Below are 21921 nucleotides of genomic sequence, written 5' to 3'. Positions count from 1 at the left end.
TTCAGCTCGGTCTATCTTTAAGTCTAATGTGTTAACGTGTCAATAAAAACAATTGATGTAACAAAACAAAAACAAAACATATGCCTCAATTACTGTAGAGATAATATTATTCTCAAAAATATGTAATAACTTAGCATCCCCAAAAAATGCAAATTTAAAATAAGATTGAAAAAGTACGGCAAATGTCCATAGAGCAAAAATGTCTTTAAAGTTACAGCAAGACGGAACCGATTTGTTATCCCAGGTGTTCTTCCACCTGGGTTCCACTTAGGCATGCGCACTCAAACACGTCCCTCTCAGACAACTCCGCTAACCAGAGAAGGTGAAGGGGACACACAGAGACTCTCACGTACACACCATCATCATGAGACCGACATTTCCCAGTCAGCATGGAAGACGACACTGAAGAGGAAGCGAACGAAACGAGATTGAAAAGTTCTAGAATATGTCTGGAAGATTTCTCTGATCCGTAGGCGTTAGGATTCTTTTCGGGGCGTCAGGTCTTGTCGATGTCCATTGTACAAGACTTAACACAGCATCTTGACACATTTGTTTCTTGAACACTTAACACCATGATTTTCACCACGATATCCCCCCCCCCCACCCTCCACAGGTGTAAATAAATGTCCGAAAAAAGGGTGGTGGGATCTGGGATTAGCGCAGGAGAAGGGACCCTTCCCAGGAAACACATGCAGGCATGCAGAGACCACCTGAGGGGCAGTTTGGCTTTCGTTCAACAGATTTGACAGTCACTAATCCACAAGTGTCTGTAGACGAACACACAGAAATGGGAGATTCTCCGTGAGAGAAAAAAAAAACTGTCTAAATTCTCGACAACACCTGTCCTTAAGGTACCGTAGGACATTCCAGAATAGTCTGTTTCCTTTTTTTTCTCTGTCACTCGGCTCTCCAGGTAGAATTCCTCGGTAGCTTCGCTGCAAGCTGTTTTCTCATTGGTGCGTCTGGTGTCTCTGGGGGTGGGGTTGGGCCTCACACCCTGATGGGCAGCGTCTGGCTCATCTGCTGTCTGACCATCTCCTGACTGTTGTCCAGGCTCTTCCTGTGGCCAGGCAGAGTCCCTCCAATCCGCAGCAGGTCCCTGGCGACACAGAGGAAACACAGCGGGTCACTCACAGGTCAAGAGGGGACACACCTCATTCCATCTGAAACATCCTTACGGTATTTTCAAAGCAGGTTTATGGTAGCTAACTGCACTCTCCTCCAATCCGTCCTAGATTGTGAGTTCAGTAGAAGTCCAGGATGAAGCCGACATAAGTCAACCAATGATGAGTTGGCTGATTGTCGATTATTTGAATAATGCATGCTAGTGCTCCGTCCGTGCACCTCGTGGATTATACAGATTAGGTGGGGCAAAATAATAAAACAAGCATTTGTTGATAACGATCATGGGGAAAACAAAACAATTTTGCAGCCAGTTCCTACACTTAATAATCCACTTCAACCTCTGAGAAGAATCAATTTATCATGCCGTGGTTTTTAATGAAAGTAGATCTGGGCCATCTCACTGAGGATCTGCCCGGCCTCGTCCTTTGGTGTGGAGACGCCAGCGTCCTCCTCTACAAAAAGCCCTCTTTTTTTTTTCAAGATGTGGAGGAGATACCACAGCGCCTCATATCCTATCCCTCTCTCCCGCTATCCGCCCCGAACATCACCGAGCGCGCCGTGTCGGGTGAAGGCAACACTTGTGCGCACGCGACCGCGGAAACGCAGGCCCTCGCACACGCAAACTCGGCTGTCTGCGGTTTGACGACACGCACTAAATCATACCATGACACCCCCCCCCCTTCACTCTCTACCTGTCGCACGTGGAGGAGGCCATCAATTAATCATCGGCATGCCATTCGCGCAGAGCGACACGTAGCATGACACACACACACACACACACACTCACTCACACACGCGGATGCTCCCCCTCTAATGGCGCGCCCTCCCCCCCCCCGCGGTGCATCACAAACCTCATTAGCGACCTAATTAAACACATTCCTCTCTTTTAGCTTCTCCTCAATCTCCCTTAGCGCGCCGCACACTCCAGCCCCTCCCACCGGCCCGGCGCCGTCCGCCTGGCCGTCCTGACCCATCTCCCGCACTCGCCATCCGGCCCCGAGCGCGGGGGAATTAAACCTGGGTCAGCCATTATGCTTTTCCACACGCAATTAGCTCCGCCGAGCCCAGGAAGCTGGCAGAGAGATCACCCTTGGAGCAGAGTGTGAAGCGGTGAGACTGCGAGCCAAGGAACCGAGAGAGGGCAGACGATGAATAGTGTATGAATCTTGCTTTTTTGTTTAGGTGAGGGGAAATGGGACTATTTCGAGGCTGATGCCGCATGCTTGACTTCACGTGCTCTGCGCGCATCGCATGACTGTAGGTGTAGCGCACGCAGCACAGCCGGCTACCGTCGACATAAGAAAAGCCGTACGTTAAAAAAATCACACCCGAGACCACGATTGAAGCTGACGACGGCGTTCTCTAGGGGGACGCCACGCGCCCCGCCACCCCGGGGCCGGTCTCTCTCCCCTCTTCAAAAAAAAAGAGACGCGAATCCCAACGAGACGAAGGAGACGGAGAAACGAGGCCACCGGACGCTCACCCGGAGTACGTGCTGGTGACCGCCTTGAGGCTGGCGGCGTTGCGTAGCAGCTTGTCCAGGGTGCTGACGATGCGGCAGAACTTGGGTCTCAGGTTCCTCTCCTTCACCCAGCACTCCAGCATGAGCTGGTGCAGCACCATGGGGCAGTCCATGGGCGGGGGCAGCCGGTAGTCCTGCTCCACCGCCGTCATCACCTAGGAGAGGGCAGAGGGCAAAGGGCAGAGGGGGTCATCCTTGTAGCCAACACATGTGGTCTATAATGCGTATGCATAGTATATGTGAATGATATATGGTACTGTAAAGTACACTTATATAGAGCTTTTATCCAAGGCGCTTGACAATGGCCTCTCCTTCACACACACATTCGCACACCGATGTCGGCTGCAGCTCCATACAAGGCGCCAGCCTGCGCGTCGCGAGCAATTTGGGGATCGGCGTCTGGCCCGGGGACCCCTTCGACGCGCTGCCTCTGCAGCTGGCGGGAGGAGCTGGAATCGAACCAGGAACCGTCAGATCTCCAGACGTCACGCGCCTCCGCACGCGCGTTTCGTACGTGTCTACGATGTCTCGCGCGTCAATCAAAAGCAGCGGGGTTTAGGCTTAAAAAGGAAAAGGCGGAAAGAGAATAATTCTTTCTGTCGGATCGTTTCATGCTGTGTTTGTGTTTTGCGCACGACTACGGTCCACATGTTGCCGCTTGCGTGCTGGCGGGCGCATTCTGGCTACACTCAGCATCGGGCTTCGTAGCCCTTTGGGAATTCTGAGGCATTTCTTCTGTTCCCTTCAGTTCCTGCAGTTTGTTCTTTGATTCTCCACGGCAAGTTTGTATTTCGACTGTTTCTATTTATATCTTGCGGTGTTCGTGTGTCATCTGACTGCCGACTACAAAGCAGGTAAAGAATGTCTTTCTCTGTTAACGCGCCCTCTGCTCTATTTTCTCGGAGCTCGTGATACACTAGTGCTACGCCTTTTTGTCCATCTCCAGCAGTGTCATGATACGCCTTATTATTCGCTCACTGCATGAACAATGTGGCAGCTCAGCCGTACGGTGGAGTGGAGATGCAGAGAGCCAACACGGATCTGTACTCTGTCGTCAGGTGCTTGGGACGGGGGTGTGGGGGACGGGGGGGGGGGGGGCTAGGCTTGACAGCAGGAACTGCTGTAGCACAACGTCTGCGCCGAGGAGATACGAGGAGATACAGGTAATAGAGCCGGCGGTAGAGAGCGTTGCGCGCTCGTGGGCGTGCGTCTTCGCGAGCGGACCGCTGGGGGGAGCCGGAGGCGCCTGCGCGGGGGTCGTAGGGAACGCCAGCGCAGGCAGGCATGCACGCACGCCACCGCGCTCGGCGGCCGCGAAGATAACGAGAGCGGGGGCGTCGCTCGAAAACGCAGGCGCCTAGCTCCGCCGGGTACTCGGGAACCCGACCGCGTGGGCGTGCGAGTGCGAGCGGGGTGTTTTTGCCGGGAGCCGGGCACTCACATCCTGGTTGCTCATGTCCCAGTAGGGCCTCTCTCCGTAGGACACCACCTCCCACATGACGATGCCGTAGCTCCACACGTCGCTGGCGGAGGTGAACTTCCTGAAGGCGATGGCCTCCGGGGCCGTCCACCGGATGGGGATCTTACCTCCCTGCAGAGACACCGGGGGGGAGATGTTATTGATACGCTGACACACACTGAGCTGGGGAGTCATTAAAAACACACACACAGAGGCATGCATACCGAGACCCCCCACCCAACACACACACACATACATTGTTGATTACTGTACTGTGTTTTCTGTTTATTTGCATTGTATTTTTAAATTGTAATAGGATATAAAGTTCATCCTGTGTGAACGTGATGCAAGTTGTCCTAATAAACTCAAACTCAAACAATACACACGCACACACAGACACACACACGCAGTGGAAGACACGGCCTGATACTGTATACAGTATACACATCCCACAAACTTCGCCATAGACGTACACACAGAGATAGAGATATTGTCACACACAGATGCATGTGGAGAAGCAAGCGAGAAAACCATCACAATACACTGACATTCACACACACACACACACACACACACACACACACACAACCGCACGCTGCAGGGAGCAAAACTGTGAGCTGAACTAACCAGGGAGCTGGTGTAGGTGGGGTCAGTGGCGTTGTCATCCAGGAAGCGTGACAGGCCGAAGTCGGACACCTTGCACACCAGGTTGCTGTTGACCAGGATGTTGCGGGCGGCGAGGTCCCGGTGAACGTAGTTCATGTCAGACAGGTACTTCATCCCCGCGGCGATGCCCCGCAGCATCCCCACCAGCTGGGTCACGGTGAAACGGCCGTCGTTCAGCTGAGGGGAGGGGGACAGACAGCAGGGAGGGGGACGGACAGCAGGGAGGGGTTGGCGGAGAGATGGACGGAAAAAGAGAACGTAAAGCAACAATGTGATGGAGGAGAGGAATCAAAGGAAAAAGAGAGAGGCAGATGGTTGGAGAACAGAGAGAGAGAGAGAGGGGGGGGGGGGGGGGGGAATCCAGTACATCAGTCACTCACAAAGCCTACGTGAACATGAGAGGACATCTGTCAAGACGCTACAAGAGTGTTTTCTGTCAATCACAGACGCCGACTTTTCCGTGCTGTCTTACTCCATGTCATCAGCGGGATAATTCTAGGCTCTACAGAGATCTTTCAGCAAACAATACTGCATCAAGAGCTAGAAGCCCTTTCTGGGGCAGCCAAGGGGCAATATTATGAGAGTTAAGTTTTAAATTTTAAGTTTTGTATTTCAATTTTATTTTAAGTTTTACAGGGACAGTGTACATTGATTTAAATTATTGAATGACGTCGTTTGACTGTAAATGTGCCAGTATTAGCCAGTCAGCTGGAGTTGTACTCCCTGGGCAGGTCAGTTGTCCTATCACTGAATCGCTGATGGAATTGAAAGAACACGGTACAAGATAATAGTAATGTATGTATGTAACCTGAGCAAGTCTTTGAGAAACTTGAAAGTCCTTAAAACAGCGTTGACGCTTAATCGGTACACCTTTCCTCAATCCAAGACAAGGGGGGAAAAGTGTGTACATAACAGGGCAAAAACATAAACAAGGTGGCTTGTACAAACGTGACTGCGACTGACAGAACAACAGGTTTTGACAGATATGTAAACAGCATGATTCATAGCAGGCCTAGATAGCTGGGCCTCCCTAGTGCTCTCAGCATCTCGGGCAGGAAGGAAGGAAGGAAGGAAGGAAGGAAGGAAGGAAGGAAGGAAGGAAGGAAGGAAGGAAGGAAGGAAGGAAGGAAGGAAGGAAGGAAAGGAAGGAAGGAAGGAAGGAAGGAAGGAAGGAAGGAAGGAAGGAAGGAAGGAAGGAAGGAAGGAAGGAAGGAAGGAAGGAAGGAAGGAAGGAAGGAAGGAAGGAAGGAAGGAAGGAAGGAAGGAAGGAAGGAAGGAAGGAAGGCTGTAGTCCGTTGTTCTGTGGAGTCTATCATTAGATCATGGCTGTGTTTCTGTGAGTCACAGGACGGTAGCATGGCGCAGGGACAGGCGTTGCCAAAGAGCCGTCGTTTGGACAGATGATAGAGAGGAGTGCGTGAGAGGGACTGAGAGGCTGAGATTTGAGTCACAACGTGGACACAATGTCCCCCGCCAGAGACGAGATGAGGGAAGGGACTATGAAGGACTTCTCTGTGCTGTACCATTTTGTGACTGATTATCCTTCATAGTCCCTTCCCTCGTCTCGTCTCTGGCGGGGACATCATGTCCACGTTGTGACTCAAATCTCAGCCTCTCAGGAAGTACAGTTCCAGCTGACTGGCTAATTTACAGTCAAACGATGTCATTCAATAATGTAAATCAATGTACACTGTCCCTGTAAGACTTAAAATTACATTTAAATACATCCACCTAACTCTCAGCCTCTCTATTATCTGTCCAAACGACGGCTCTTAGGCAACGCCTGTCCTCTGCGCCACGCTACCGTCCTGTGACTCACAGAAACACAGCCATGATCTAATGAATGACGGCTCTATGCATATATTGGACATCTCTTTGATCAACTATGTACTACAGAGTAGATTCTGTATGACTGTGTACGTAGGTTGAACATACTCCACCAGAAAGTCTCCCTCACAGTCAAGGATGTGTGTGTGTGTGTGTGTGCGCGGTTGAGCGTTCTCACCCTGAGGAAAGAGTCCAGCGCGCCGTTCTCCATGAAGTCGGTGATGATGAGCACCGGGCAGCTCCTGGTCAGCACGCCCTCCAGGCGAATCACGTTGGGATGGTCGAACTGGCCCATGATGCTGGCCTCCGCCAGGAAGTCCCGCCTCTGGCGCTCGGTGTAGCCCGCCTTCAGGGTCTTGATGGCCACCACCGTCTCGCGGCGCCCCGCCTGCTTCAGCCGCCCGCGGCACACCTCCCCGAACTCGCCTGGGGGCGGAGACGTCAGGGGGAAGGAGGAGATGGGGGTGGGGGGGTGGGGGTGAACCAGGGTAGAGGAGTGGAGGAGGGAGGATGGGGGGGAGGGAGGGAGGGAGGGAGGGAGGGAGGGGGGGTGAGGGAAAGGAGGCGTTACTGCTTTGCGCAGAGGAGAAACTCTGGATTCAGGAGTGATGGGGCGCGACAAAGAGAGCGCGGGGGGGGGGGGCGGGAGGGATTTCGACCGGGAAAAAGTGTGGAGGGAGGAGAGGAGGAGTAGAGAGGCGGGAGGGGGAGGCAGGAGCTCAGAGGCCGGGGAGAGGGGGGGACGCGGACCTGGGGGGGGGCCGGGGAGCAGTGGGAGGGGACAGGGGGCGGGCGAGGAGCTTGGGGGTTTTGCGTTCAGGGCCTGAGAGAGAGAGTGCGTTTTACACGGGGGTGAGGGGGAGGGGGAGGAGGGGGGTGAGCGAGCGGGAGCAGACGGTCATTCAAGGTGAAGTTAGGACGCGGCGTGCATTTGGAGAGTAAAAAACAAACCAGGGCGACAACATCAAAGAGAAGTTCCTGTCCAGCCGCACCCCCCAACACCCCTCCCCTCCCAACACTCACTAGACCCCCCCCCCCCCCACGCCCCGAAAACATTGGACATGAAGATATTTATCCATAAGTGTATATTTATCCAGTCCAGCTCAAGTGCAGCGATAGCTTGCATGTGTTGCACTTTGTCTTGATGCTTTTAAGGTCTCATGTAAAGCACTTTGAATTGCCTTGTTGTTGAAATGTGCTGTACAAATATGCGCAACCTCTTTTTGTAAACAAATAAACTTGCCTTGCCTTGCCTTGCCTATCATCAAGAGTGTTACACAAACCCATGACATTCTGTGTTGCGCGCCGACCGAGCCACAGCGGGCTATTTATTTACCTGCACCGATCACTTCCTCTATCTTCACGCACGAGATGTCGATTTCTTTGGCAAACTCGTGGACGGCCTCGTTGGGGTCCTCGTAAGTGAAAGGGTCGATGTACACTTTTACCCCGGGCGAAACTTGAGTTGGGGACAATGAAATGAAGGAAAGAGTCGTTGACAAATTCATTTTGTCAGTCATGAGTACACATTCCTAATGCGATATGCATGACACTCATCTATCTCACAGGTCTTTGGTTCTTGGGCAGCCACGGAATCTGCACCAGGGGCCCTTTATCTTTTGAAGCCTAGCTTTTAAACGAGCAAATGTTTCTTACCCCAGTCAGGTGATAAGATAATTAATTGAATTCGGTAATTTACTGTCCGCCTTTCCACAAAAAAACATAGAAATGGACACACAAACACCCCCCCCACCCCCACACCCACACCCACACACACACACACACACACACACACACACACTCACCATACTGCTGCAGCTTCTCTGTGTACTCCAGCTCGGAGCCGCTGCGCTGCTTCCTGAAACAGGGACCACACAAAGTCTCAGTGGAGCGATTGATCCCTGGCAGCAGACGAGGAGCAGAGTTCACAGTGGCTTACACGACTCTGAGGTTCAACAATAACTTCAGAGACCTCGGAGGGGCCCGCAACAGAAATCCAATCAAGCGCTCACCTGAGGCAGACCACTGCAATCACCACCATGGCAACGATGACCACAAGGCCAGCTGACGCAGAGCCCACGATCAGAGGTAGCTGGTCCTGCACAGACTTCTGGGGGTCACCTGGAGAGAGGGGGGGGGGGGTGAATTATTTCTCACTACCTTACAGCCTCAATCGCTGCTATGACATTTTCTCTAACAAATGTTTTTCCAATATCCGTCTGAAACATTGAGCTAGACACTAGGTATAGGCAATGATACAATATGTATATTTGGATTTGTATATTTGTATCTATATATTTATATAATATATCTGTATATTTTATATTGTAGATTTCTACATATTCTGGATTGTGTTGCTTTGTTGTCTTTTGATGACAGTGCAATTTCCCCCAGAGATCAAAAAGTCCCTGCTACTACTACCACTACTAGGTTACTAAAGAGAGAGAGAGAGAGGGAGAGAGAGAGAGAGAGAGAGAGAGGGAGAGAGAGGCGGGGTTCTGTACTGTGCAGGCTGGTGCCGAAGTCCATGGGGTTGCTGTAGCGCCCGTATCCAGCCACGGTCCGAGCCCTGACCTGGACCACGTAGGCTGTAGCTGGCTTCAGGCCCTCCACCTTGGCTGAGCTGTGCTGGGCTGTCACCGTGTGGGACATGACCTGACCCTGGAGGACAGGACAGGGTGAGGACAGAAACACGGCTCTGAGCCGGGAAACGGCGTGCCGTTGTTTGTGCTTTACACTAGGGCTGGGTTAAAAAAAATTGATTAAGCGATTCTGAATCGATTCTGAATCAAATGATTCAGAATCGATTCATGAATCCCAAAATCGATCTTTTATTTAATGAATGAATGAATAAATGAAGGAATGAATAGTTCATTAATTCATTCAATGATTCATTCATTCATTCATTCATTTTTGGAAATCAGTATCGATACCCAGCCCTAGTATTGATGTGTTGCATAACTTGGCAGTTATATAATTAAGGTTACAGAAAAAAAAAAGTCTTTAGTAACACTAACCGAATCGATATTGAATCGAATCGAATCGTGATAATCGATTCTGAACCTTGTGAATCGGAATCAAATCGATTCTTGAAATTCAAATCGATACCCAGCCCTACTTTACACGTCATGCCAATGTCTGGGGGGATGTATTTTTCATCCCCCGTTAGCCGTCGCCAAGGCAACCTCCGGTCTCCCTAGCGTCCATGCTGGTTCTCTTACCCTTTCATAGTATTTGATCTCGTAGTCGAGAATGAAGCCGTTGGGTTTTTCAGGGGGCAGCCAGGACAGGCTGAGTGTGTCTGACGTGGACCTCATCAGGTGCACTGTGGGTACAGCTGAAGGGGCTGGGATTGGACGACAGAAAAGACAATGTTTAACGACTTTGAGAATGTTTACGGCCCTTATGGTAATGCAAATCAAAATAAAACATGAAGCACGGTATTAAGTAACAAAAGGATGTGTGTGTGTGTGTGTGTGTGTGTGTGTGCGTGGGGGGGGGGGGGAGGGGTCAACGAAGAGGGTTAGAGTCGAGGCCTGTACTACGAAGCAAGTTCAACATATCCAGGATAACTTTTTGCTAGCTCGCTTGACTAAATCAAACAACCGCAATCAAGCATGAGTGGTGTCACAACGGTGGTTAGGAACTTGTTGAGTCTACCCAGTTTTTCCTAATTTAGCTATGAGTGTGTGTACATATGAAGAGGCAGTGTTTGCCCATGTGGCCAATCACAAACATGGAGATTGAAGAAGTCTACAAGAGCCGCCTACTTAACGCAAGAAGAGCAGAGAATCATAGAAAAGAGAAATACCAGTCATTTGAACATTTCATCCTGGCAAAAAAGCATCACAGTCGCTGCTGCCAAAGGCAGGAAGGAAAGCTGCCAAAATGTTTTGTCGCCTGCTGAATGCGTATTTAGGCCCATCACTGCCCTATCATGAATGCACAAGTAGATGACTACAATTGCAATTGTCTAGGCTATGCCAAGAAATAAATGTTGCTAGGATTTATACTTACTTAAGGCGTGAAACGCCAACACTTATTCTTTCAGCTGCAACCCCATGAGCCTTGAGGGACCACGCTTAAACTTTAGGCTATAATGTATTTGTTTCAGGTTGGAGCAGGAGTTTAGAACATTGAGCACAGAAGATCAACAAAAAAAAGAAACAAAAAAAAGATCAAGATGAAAAAAAGTGAAGCTCAAGGTAGCCTATTTCAGTAACGTAATTTATTTCCAGGCATGGGTAGCTCAACTAAAATGTACTTCTCTTTGTTCCTAGGAACAAATGCAAGCCAGTGTAGTCACAGGACTGTAAGACTTCACTGGCAAAATATGACTCGGCAGCTGACAACGATAAACCATTTCCCTCTACTGAGAATCTGTTTCATATACTGTGGTGTCTAAATACTCTTGCCCTCCGAACAGACCCTCTCACTATTCGCGCACCTACGTCTACGGGATCTTCTCGGAGCGGACAAGCCATTTTCCGAGTGAATTAATTGGTTGACAACCCAATTATCCCATGGATCCGTAATCTGGAGTTTAACCCTTTTAATACGACCACGTCACCGGCAACATTTAAAAAATATCTAACAAATATTTAATAATATTAAAACAAATATCTCACAAATATAAAAAATTCCTCACTCCAACACTTGCTGAAAGCTGAGAAACTGCGCTTTCTAGTATTATAGGGAAAATCCAATTAATATTCGAAATGTTGTCAGTAGGTTAGCTCAGCAGCATAAGTTACCATGGTGATATAGCACAGTGAAAAGTGAACCACCGCCGTGACACTGACAACCTGAGTTAAACCTGAAGTTATTGCACTAACCCCGTACCCCTGCTTCGTAGTGTAGGCCCCAGAACAGGCTAAATTGACCTCACATTGTTTCATCTTCTCCACAGCTTGCAGTATAGATTTGTGTTGCTCTAAATTGCCATTTCATTGTCGTGAGATCATAAACTCCAGCAAAGCATACGGCGTGGAATACGAGGGGGCGACATAATTGCCTTTGAAAGTTGCTAACTTCTACTGTAAATTGGTGGTGATTTAGTGCTTTATGAGGTGGTGGTGATGTTGAGTGCTGCTGCTGACATTGATTTCTGCTTCTGCTTGATTATTGATCCTGTGTGACTTCTACGGATCGCGGCATTCCCCCGACCTGCTTGGTTGGTGGTGATGTTGACGGTGGCGTAGCGCGGCGCGGCCAGGCTCTTCCCGGACACCCCGTTGACGGCCTGGACCTCGAAGCTGTAGCGGGTGTGCGCCTGCAGGTTCCTCACCACCACCTTCCGCTCCGTCAGGCCCAGGCGCCGCGGCGACATGTCCACGTTGTCGTCGCAGCGCGTGCACGGGCCGCGCTCGCGCAGGCACTTCTTGCACACCACGTTGTAGATGACGTCGCCGCGGCCGCCGTCGTCCGCCGGCTCCTCCCACTCCAGGGACAGCGAGGTCTCGTTCACGCTGGAGATGACGTTCTGGGGGGGTGTGGGGACGGCTGCGGACGGACAGAACAAACAGACGCCTCAGTTCCTGCCCAGCGACCTCGGGGGCCGCAGAGGCCGCGCCCACTACGCAAACTAGAGGAAATATTCAAGAGATCGCTTGTTCATTTCATGCAATAGCAATCCATCGCTATTCATAAAGAAACCCTCAGCCGTGAAATAGCAATGTTCCTGAGCACAGATATGGTCTGCAGTACATTGCAGAATAAATAGTCTTTATTATATTCTGTATAAGCCCAGGTCCGTGCATGATATATTGTACATAACACTGTTCTTAGAACCTTCCATACCCATATGGCAGAGGTGGTACAGATTTTCACACCTTGGGGGCCATTACTGCTCAATATGGCGCACTGAGGACTGAGGAGTGTTTGAAACCTGGATGAAACCGTGATATCTGCAGTGTGGGGCCCAACAAAGGTTACTTCAGATGTAGAGGACAGTTGCTTTCATCTCATTGCAGGCTGGACATCTAACCCAGCACAAACTGCGGCACGCTCAGGGAGACACTCATTGATGTCTCCCGTCGTACGTCCCTTTACGAGCAGCTCGGCCTGTCAGCTGCTCCGCGCCTGCCTGTCTGCCCCCGAGCCCAGCCTGCCCACTCTGTCCCGTCTAATTAGCCCCACGCCGCTTGGAACTCGGCCCTCGCTAATTGGGAAAGTGAAACACACAGAGACGGTTTGAGCTGGCGTTGCGCAGGGCCTTTTCCACCACGACACCCTCGCTAAACATGAGCTGAGTGACTCCAGGCAGGGGGGGGCAGACAGGGAGGGGAGGGCCGCGCGTGACGGAAAGTGACACGGTTTGGGTCCGTAGCGGCGGGGAGGAGGGGAGGGGTCGGGAGGTCACAGCCTGCGTATGTCATATCACAGTGAAAAGACCCTGGGTGGGGGGGGGTTGGGGGGTGAGTTTGTCTCCATCCACACCCCCAGTGGAGTTTCTCTATGACAGAGCTGTCAGTGGACACAGCCTATAGCACCCTGGTTAAAGGAATATTTTGTCCAAAGTATAGATCAACTATAGATCTAAAGTATAGATCAACTACACTATTTAACCCTGATTCCCAAAAATTGTATATGTACTGTATAATTTCACCTATAACTTTAAATACATGGGCACTTAGCAGCAGGGCTTTGTTTTGAGGATAAAACAGCGTAGCTTACATTTTGCTTGCATCTGTCGTGAACTAACCTAGCTATACTCGGCTCATCTTACATCCGCCATAGGTATTTTGACACCCTGCTTCCAGTCCAAGGTTGTTGCTGTTGTCATGAACGTAATGAAAGCTGTCTCAAGGGCTTCACTTACTGGTGCAGCCAGAGTCTAAAGGGTCGCTGTCGGCGCGGTGGAAGCCGTTCTGGCACGGGCAGACGCTGGACCCTCTGGAGCTGGCACGGCTGTTGGGGGGGCAGGGGAAACAGGAGCCCTCCCCCCGCTTGGACTTGAAGGTCCCCGGACCGCAGGCTAGACGGGAAAAGGCAGACGAAAAGGGACAGTGAGAACGCCGCCGTCGACGCCAATAGGGCACAAAACCGCGGTCCTCCGCGCAGGAAATCAGTCCGGCCTGGGTTGGCTGAACCCCGGGATTCGTATTTATTGAGAGGCAGATGTGTGAAATGAAAAACTGGTATAAACCCCTCATTGAACGCATTCTCATACCAGCTCCTTCTCATCCTGTCTAACAGCTGTCATTCATCTCCTTGTGAGAGAGCCAGGGTGACAGGGTGACATGGTGACAGGGTGCAGGAAGAGGAGCAACGACAACAAGAGGAGAAGAGAAGACTGATGATGACGGACGGCTGACAGTAGTTTGCTCTTGTGAAACAAACGGGCTGAGATGAGTCAGAGTAATGATATTCAAGAATCCATCAGTCTGTCTCTGTGCGAGGCAGCGAGAGACACGACACTGAATATAAACATTACCCCGTAACGCACGCCAAACAGCTTGATCGTCAAATAAATTAGAACCGGGAGACCGTCGTTTAAATCTGAGAAGATAAGCCAACAAAACTGATAAACTAACAAACACTGTGGGATCCAGACAGAGTGGATTTGTTCTAGAAGGGTTTTGTGGATCAGCCTCCAGATCTTTATAGTCTCTCACATTCCTGTCCTGTGGTGTAAAAATGGTGGTTCTGGCTAACATCTGTCCTGTCAGCGTGAGGGCTCATAACAAGTCAGCCAGCAAGAGGGTGTGATTAACTGGTTAGACTAAGTAGTCTTCTTGAGCTACATCCTAATTCCACTGGAATGCCTCCTTCAGGAAAATTAGCGCAGTAAATGTCCCATTCTAGCTCTTAAATTTCCAGTATGTAGCCAAGGATGATTACATGAAAACTGGTGGTAATTCACAAAGCCCTCACAGTGCCTGAGGGCTCTGATCTGATTTATGTTTGTCTGTGAAACCCTGCATCGTTATTTTCTTTTGTTACTTGTGATTTCTTCATCCGGGGGAGGAGTGCTGAATCACCTCACTCTCTCTCTCTTCAAGCTCATGAACCTCTTTAGAAAATGTGAAGATTAGTCTTTCTGTGATACAGCAAAGTTCTCTCTCTCTCTCTCTCTCTCTCTCTCTCCCCTTCCCACTGTTCCTCCTCCTCTTCCCTCCCACCGGACTCTCTCTCTCTCCCCCCCCTCCCTCCCTCTCTCTCTCTCTCTCACTCTCTGGCCTCTGGCGATGGAGGAGAGAAACAAAACGTCTGTGTGATTAATGTCCGCGTGGAGGCGGTGGCTTGCGGTGGTCAGAGGGGCGTTAATGAGAGCGGCCGCCTTTAGACTCGCTAACAGGAACTAGCAAGAGGCCGTGGAGGGAATCATACTTCCCCGGCACCGGCCCAACCATCGGCACCGGCTCCAGAGGACCTTTCATCAGGCGTCCGCGGCAGGCTTTTAACCTTGAGCCGCCAAATGGCAACGAATGAGCTCCCCGGCGCGCGTTCCTTCCACGCCATTACTCAGACCCGGGTGGGAGCACACTTCCTGCTTTTTTTTTTTTTGGTCGCCACTCTCCACCCTGGCAATTCAACCCCCCCACCCCCCACCCCCCACCCCCCGCTTATCTCTATTTTTCTTCTGACAACAATATTTTTCTCTCTTATAATCTCTTCCTCTCACGTATCTCATTTTCTTGCCAACAAATCTATTGGCTCTCTCCCCGTCTCCCCGGTTCCATTCTCTCTTCCTCACTCTCGGTCTCCTCCCACAATATCTGTATGCCGCTCCTCACTGCAACAGCTCATTAATTCACACTCCCCTCCACTCTCCTTCACCCCATTCAAGCACCACACAATACCTACAGGGGTGGGGGCACAGACGGCGTGACTTGCACCAGGCATATAAAAGAGCTTTAGTGGAATAAAAGTCTCTAAACGCTTACCCTGGCACTGTGTGTCCCCCATGGCCGGCTCGAACCCCGCCATGCATTGACAGGAGCCCACGGGAACCATCCACTCTCCATCTCCGTTGCAGTACAGCTTCAAAGGGACGGACGCCTCCTGCGAGTTGGACACGCAGGCCCCCGGGGCGATGACCAGGGAGGTGGCTTCGGCCCCCGTGGCCGTTTCGGGGAACACGGCGAAGTTGGCGATGGTGGTGGAGCACTTCTTGAAGAAAACCCTGACGGATATGAGCGACATGCAGGCGCCCAGGTCCTGGAAGGCCAGGTAGAAGCCCGTCTTGGAGAGCGGGCCGAAGCTGCGCACTTTGGTGTTGATCCTGCCGGCCTCCAGCAGAGAGAAGCTCTCGTCGGGCGCGATGGTGTCCACCTTGACGTAGGGGTTCTCCCGCCACAGGGGGCTGGTCTCGGTGGCCGTGTCGCCGTCCGCCTCGTGGTAGAACAGGTTGAAGGTCTCCTTGCAGGAGCCGGGGATGTTGGGGATGCTGGCGCAGTCGCGCACCGAGAACTTGATCTCCACGTAGACGCGCAGCACGCCCTTCCTGGGGATGAAGTCTGTCCGCAGCCAGTTGTTCTGGTTGGGCTGGCGCACGTTGCACACCTGGTACGTCCTGATCGGGCTCATGGAGTCGTCGTAGCCGCTCACCTCCTCCCACTGCGGAGGGAAGCGCGGCAAGCGTTGTAAACAAACGATCATGCTCCGGCGTGCACTCGAACCATGATTGCACAGAAAAGGCAGCAATCAGAACGGCCTTCCCCCAGGAAATCCACTTTCCGAATATCACTGTAGACTGTTGGTCGTGAGAGAGATTATAGGGGGCATTTTAAATCACAACATATCTGACACCTCCTTCTATAATGCAAACGGTGCATTACTTATTAAAGGAGCAATTTCAATCCACCGCCATCTCTCTGATTGCATCACAGTTGTATTCTGAGGTACTTCAAGTAAGGAGGGGATTTAGTCAGCGTTTGATAGGTAAGAAACCAGTCCTTACACAGCATCAGCTTCAACAAGGCCAGCCTAATGGTGGTCGGGCCACCTGCCGTCAGCAAAAAAACATGTGCTCTATGCTAATATAACAAAGATCTCTGCACCGAAGCTTAGTCTCATTATAATAGGTATGACATTATACTGTAGGTAGGTGGTCTTTCTATATATAACTTTCTATTGCAGTGGTCTGGGATTTATAGAAAGCTATTTCTATGACCTATCAGTATCAGTGTACGTATAACCTCATTGTCTTTGTCATCCTGAGTGAGGAATAACCTTGCTAAAAATTGATCTTATAATTCTGTCTGATTGAATTATTCATTTCCATAACAAATGAGTGCTCCAGAAATTGATTCTTTTTCAACCGTATGAAAATAATGCATAACTCAACATTCTGTAACACTCCTGCATAATGTATTCCCAAACGATGAGTCCAGGAGTCAGTATCACGTACCATAAATCAACTGACAACATGTTGCTGGAATACCTAGCAACATATGATAATTCCTGGGACCAAATGTATGGGCTTGTCAAGCATTAGGAGGAGAGGGCCTTGCCCCGTGTGACGTATGGATTCTTGGGTGCAAAGACGTTCGGCACGAGCCTGGGCAGAGCTGGACTGCCCGAGATTGTTTCCATGGCAACTCAACGGTTTCCATTGACTGACTCTGCACTCACGTAGCAAAGACAAATTACACTAGCCGGGAGTGGGGGAGGTCTGTCGAGCTGTTAGCCTCAGGTCACACTCATGTTGTTTTATTTTCTCAGCCTTCCTATGGGGGAATATCAACTGAAATCTTAATACATGACAGAAATTTGCCTATGGGCCTGTGTGATATGCTGGTGAAATCTCTAGTGTTTGTGGGGAAGATGCTACCCACCAGAAATCTGCTTTAGGTTGGAATTCCCTGCAGTTTTGGGGGTTTTAGCTCATTCTTTAATGGAAACTGGTAGGCCTACATGTTGTCAAACCATATGGTTCTCATTTGTTTTTAGTATCCAAGAAAACAAACATAGACTGCGTAAACAAAGATATAAAACAGCTGGGAGTCGAGCCATTTAAGTCAAGGGGGAGCTCTATTAATGAGCAAATGGAACAAATGCTGTTGTAAAATGGGAACACAAGTCAAGACGCTGGGTAATAACACACACACACACACACACTCACCCCACTCTCCGGAAACGTGGTCCAGGCCAGTTCTGTAGTTGCCCACTTGCTGTCCATTAGCGTCTCTGTAAATCAAAAACAGGAGGGTTTGAGCCAACAGGCTATTCTAACAAACAATGACTACTAGTAAAACTGAACCACCTGACAATCAGTAAGACCACACAGTGAGTAGCTATCTCTGAGCACTCCCTCTCACACACGCACACACTCAAAAAAACTGACAATCTATCAAGTCTATGATCCCTGCTAATTCACGCTCTTTCAAATGATGGTAATGTTGAAAGAAAAGAGGGGTTTTCTACATTCCTTTGTGGTAGAAATTTCCTGACAACCTCATTGACAGTGCCAGGAGAAAATGTCCATTAAATGAGAAATAAGCTCAATGGAATTTCACATTTCTATGCAATACTGAAGCCAATCACACGGCTCTCCAACATGAAAGACAATCAAATCAGTGAGTTCCTGACAACAGGTGATCCTGGTGTATCTTCCTCACCTCTCTGCTTACGACACCCCAGCGAGGTGCGAGTCAACAAACAAACACAGGATGAGAAGAGAATAAATGAGGAGGAGTGACGAGCGTTGTCTTCTGTCAATCTGGTGCCATCTGTGTGAGACTTCATTAAAACCTGAATAGGTCCTGTGAGGATAAACCTCTTGAGTAGAGCTAAAACTGTGCTCCAATACACCTCCTTTAGAAACCAACAATGGCCGAATAATTACCCAACAATTGTGAATTGGTTTCATTTGGACAAATGCTATAGTGTACCGTTTCAACATGTATTCTTTGTATCAGTAAGCACCAATTGTCTTCACGTAAAACATATTGCTGTGAAATACAAGCACAAAACCAGGCTGAGAATGTGAATAATGACAGTGAAAGCATAAGCACACTGGTGGCAGCTATGATCATTATGGTTAATGTGTTGACTGGCTGAGGTAAGGAGCATATGGAAGTGTGTCGCCCATTCTGGAGTATCTTTCATCCTTCCTGAGAAAAAGGATGCAGGCTACTGTAGCAGAGTCATAATACCAAATGCTGGAGAGGCTCAGGTAGCCACAGATGCAGAAGACTGGCTGTGAGAGTCTGAACACGATGGTTATTGAGATAAATGCCAATGTTCATTCATCACTCTTGAGGCGGTGAACATTGAATAGCTGTCTTCACATCCAACAGACCACAAGCTGAGGCAGGGGATTGCTGAATCCAGGTTGTTTCTTGGATGTCAGCTCATCCCTCGTGCTCAGAGGGCTTCTTCTCAACTGCCCGTGGTCTGCTTTCTCAAAAAGGGTTTGCTTGAGAGGAGTTGGAGGCACACATCACATTGGACTAGATGTTGCGTATCCAGGCTTAGCCACAGTTCACAATAACTGAACAGAAGGAATATTAATCCTTCCACGCTGCCGATGAGGAAAGTATGGGTTTTGACTGAATAGAGTGGATAAAACTGTAAAACAAACTCTTTACTCCATGTCTTTCTCGTCGGTACTGATTGAAAGTCTATTTTGCTGCTCTAACACCAGGCGTCATTTAGGTGTGGGATTTAGGTGTCCTTAGAGCATCATCACCCGAGGAATTTGTTTTTGATCACTGGAGTAAAAGTGCCGCAACTCTGTCATTTCGCTGCTATGGGAGAGCACAGAACACATGCTTATGTTTTATTCACTTTGTCAGCGGCTACGCCATGAAAGGAGGCTCTCTCCTCTTTAATTTGACACGCACAGCCAACAAGCAAACATAGGGAATTAAAAGCCCGACATCATCCCAACTGATTGGTGCATGATCAGGAGGAGCGCACGCATCTATTAATAGACAGCCACAAATTGGCATTTTGGATCACTTTGATGGGCACAAAACAAGCATTCTGTCTGTAAACGGTCCACTCGGAGAGCGCGGCCTAGCGATGTGTCACCAAATCCGTGGAGCCAGTTTGTGAGTAGCCGAGTGCATCTCTCTCGACACCTCCCGTTCACGATCGCAGGCTAACGTGGCACTCGGACGCCTGATGAGCAGCTGTAACAGCTCAGGCTGGACCATGCAGTCCCGGAGGCTGTTTGCATCTGCTCGTACGCCTCAGTTGAGAATTATTCATATTTACATTCCAATGCCCTACGGAAGAGCACCCATTGAAATGAAAATCCTCCGCTATAATCAAACATGCATGTGCAGAAAATATTTTGATATCCAAATGCTCTCGTCCTCGTCAGTCATGCTTACAAGCTATTTCTTAAGATGATCTAATTGGTTTCCTGAGTGATTCATTCTGGGCTATAGCATCAATGCCCTCAGTGATTGAATGACTGACGAGAAGATGCAGTCAGTTTTAGTGTAGAGGATTACTGTGAGTGAGGTCACGCAGAGCACGGCAGAGGCTCCATGTCTGAAACCTGTTGTTGGAGAGTATCTGTAAACAGACACACCCAAGGATTCAGTCGAGCACAAGGAGTTGGGATCCGTTCCATTCTAACTTAACCAACATAGAGAAAATGGATAACATATGACAGAACAACCATTAAAAAAACATTTTCAGTGCATTGTATCAGATTCAAATCATCTGTTGCTCTGAGTGAACAGGGAAATCGAGACACATCGACTGAGATCAGATTGATCAGAGAAGTCATGAACTCAACACAGATATCCTATCCTCAAGGGACAAACATTAGTTAACCTCCGGGAGTAACCGAAGTTGTTGCTCGGGAAACTGGCCGATCATCAGGGCCAGGGGGACCCGGGAGACTGCTGCTGCTGCATTGATTTAGTTGCTGACACCAGAATTGATGAGGGATCAGGCTGGCCCGCATCCAGCGGAACCAGGTTGTAGGGAGAGAGAGGACAGAGAGGGAGGGACCGGCTGGGAGAGAAATGTGGCTACAGTAGCCTTCAGAGGGGATGAATGAAGTCGCCATGGTGCGGGTGGGATCCGGGAAACAGTGTGGAGGGCCTATCACCAACCTGCTGACCTTCACCACGCACGTGTCATTTACCACGCCCCACACTTTCCTCTGGTACTCTATTGAAAGGTATTGATTGGCTTGTTCTTGTGAGTGTGGCCTCAGCTAGTTTGTCCCTATAATTGCCTACTGTTTAGTGTTTTTTTTTTTCACATGCTCATTTTTTCCCTATCATGCGACTGCCTCTACTTCAGAAGCAGCGAAATGAACATGACTTTCATTTGAAAAACGCTGTTTTCCAAACATGGGTGTGTGATTAGAACCTAGCAACCGACTGAATGGTTTGAGGGTCTCGATTATCCAAGGTGGGGCTGGTAAACATCCTCAGTTTGAAAGCTTGCGGGGTGTGACAACAGAGAAAAAACAGACTGGACAATAGACTTTGGGTGCCTAGCTGCGAGGATAACACATACATGGACCAGCCTACACTGTTGGCACATGGGTGAGAAATGCATCGGGGCATCGTTGTGTGCTACCAAGCCACCCAGATGGTTTAGCCTATTTGTAGCCTATGTATTGATAGTGACACTTACAACAAAAAATAATTGACACTTACAACAAAAAATAATTGACACTCTTATCAAAGCACACAAAATGACATGCACATTTGGCCCTTACACTCATATCAAAAATTGAAACTTTGTGTCATAACATGGCTTTGGCAATACTAGCCTATTGAGTGTAGGCCTACTGTACCTACGTGTTATTTGTGTCATTATTACAAACAAAGGAATTTCAAAGGGTGAAACGGCATGCAAAATTAAGTTTTGCTTTTGACCACAAATAGCCTAATTATCTCATACCAGTCGTTAATTTATATTCTCACACATTTTTAGACACGCACTATTAAAGTGCAGTAGCCTAAATAAAATAAAATAAAAATAAGAAGATTTGACTTAGCCTACCTTCAACTGCCAATACCAAGGGGAGCACCAAACTGCATACCCAAAGCAAGTAATCCATTGTCATAAACCAGGATCTTGCAACATGAATAAATGTTTAGACTGGAGTCTTCAGATGGAGACACGAACCACACATCTAAACCACATCAGTGCATGTAGGTTTTCAAACTCTCGTTTTCTCCTGCTTTGTATTAGAATGTGGAATACGACCGCCCTATTCCACTACACCGAGTCGCCGAATTTCCTCAGACACATTTTGTTTTTCGTTCAAAGACTGATTCCATTCCACGGAGTGAAACGCCAATGCCGTGGATTATTACAATGCGCCTTTCTCGCTCGCCTTCCTCGCGTTTTACTGATGACAGATTATTTTCCAAAGGCGCATCTATGATTCCGCGCA

At 49.3% G+C, this 21921-nt stretch overlaps 1 protein-coding gene across 1 annotated transcript; it reads right to left on the bottom strand.

Annotated features, from left to right (window-relative positions):
• Positions 1 to 990: 990 nt before the first annotated feature.
• Positions 991 to 21588, bottom strand: ephb3a (eph receptor B3a; the record flags this gene model as incomplete). The annotated part of the gene is made up of 15 exons (XM_084457869.1): positions 991 to 1099; positions 2609 to 2802; positions 4089 to 4238; positions 4734 to 4949; positions 6778 to 7025; positions 7936 to 8058; positions 8405 to 8457; positions 8612 to 8720; positions 9104 to 9260; positions 9821 to 9945; positions 11766 to 12101; positions 13420 to 13575; positions 15488 to 16160; positions 17668 to 17732; positions 21525 to 21588. The coding sequence occupies 15 exons, from the start codon at positions 21586 to 21588 to the stop codon at positions 991 to 993; spliced, it is 2778 nt and encodes a 925-aa protein (XP_084313995.1).
• Positions 21589 to 21921: the final 333 nt, after the last annotated feature.

The sequence above is a fragment of the Borostomias antarcticus genome (genome assembly GCF_949987555.1).
Source record: "Borostomias antarcticus genome assembly, chromosome: 24".
In the NCBI taxonomy this organism is placed as follows: Eukaryota; Metazoa; Chordata; class Actinopteri; order Stomiiformes; family Stomiidae; genus Borostomias; species Borostomias antarcticus.
The sequence above is the reverse complement of the archived record's forward strand: the minus strand, read 5'-3'. Positions and strand labels throughout refer to the sequence as shown.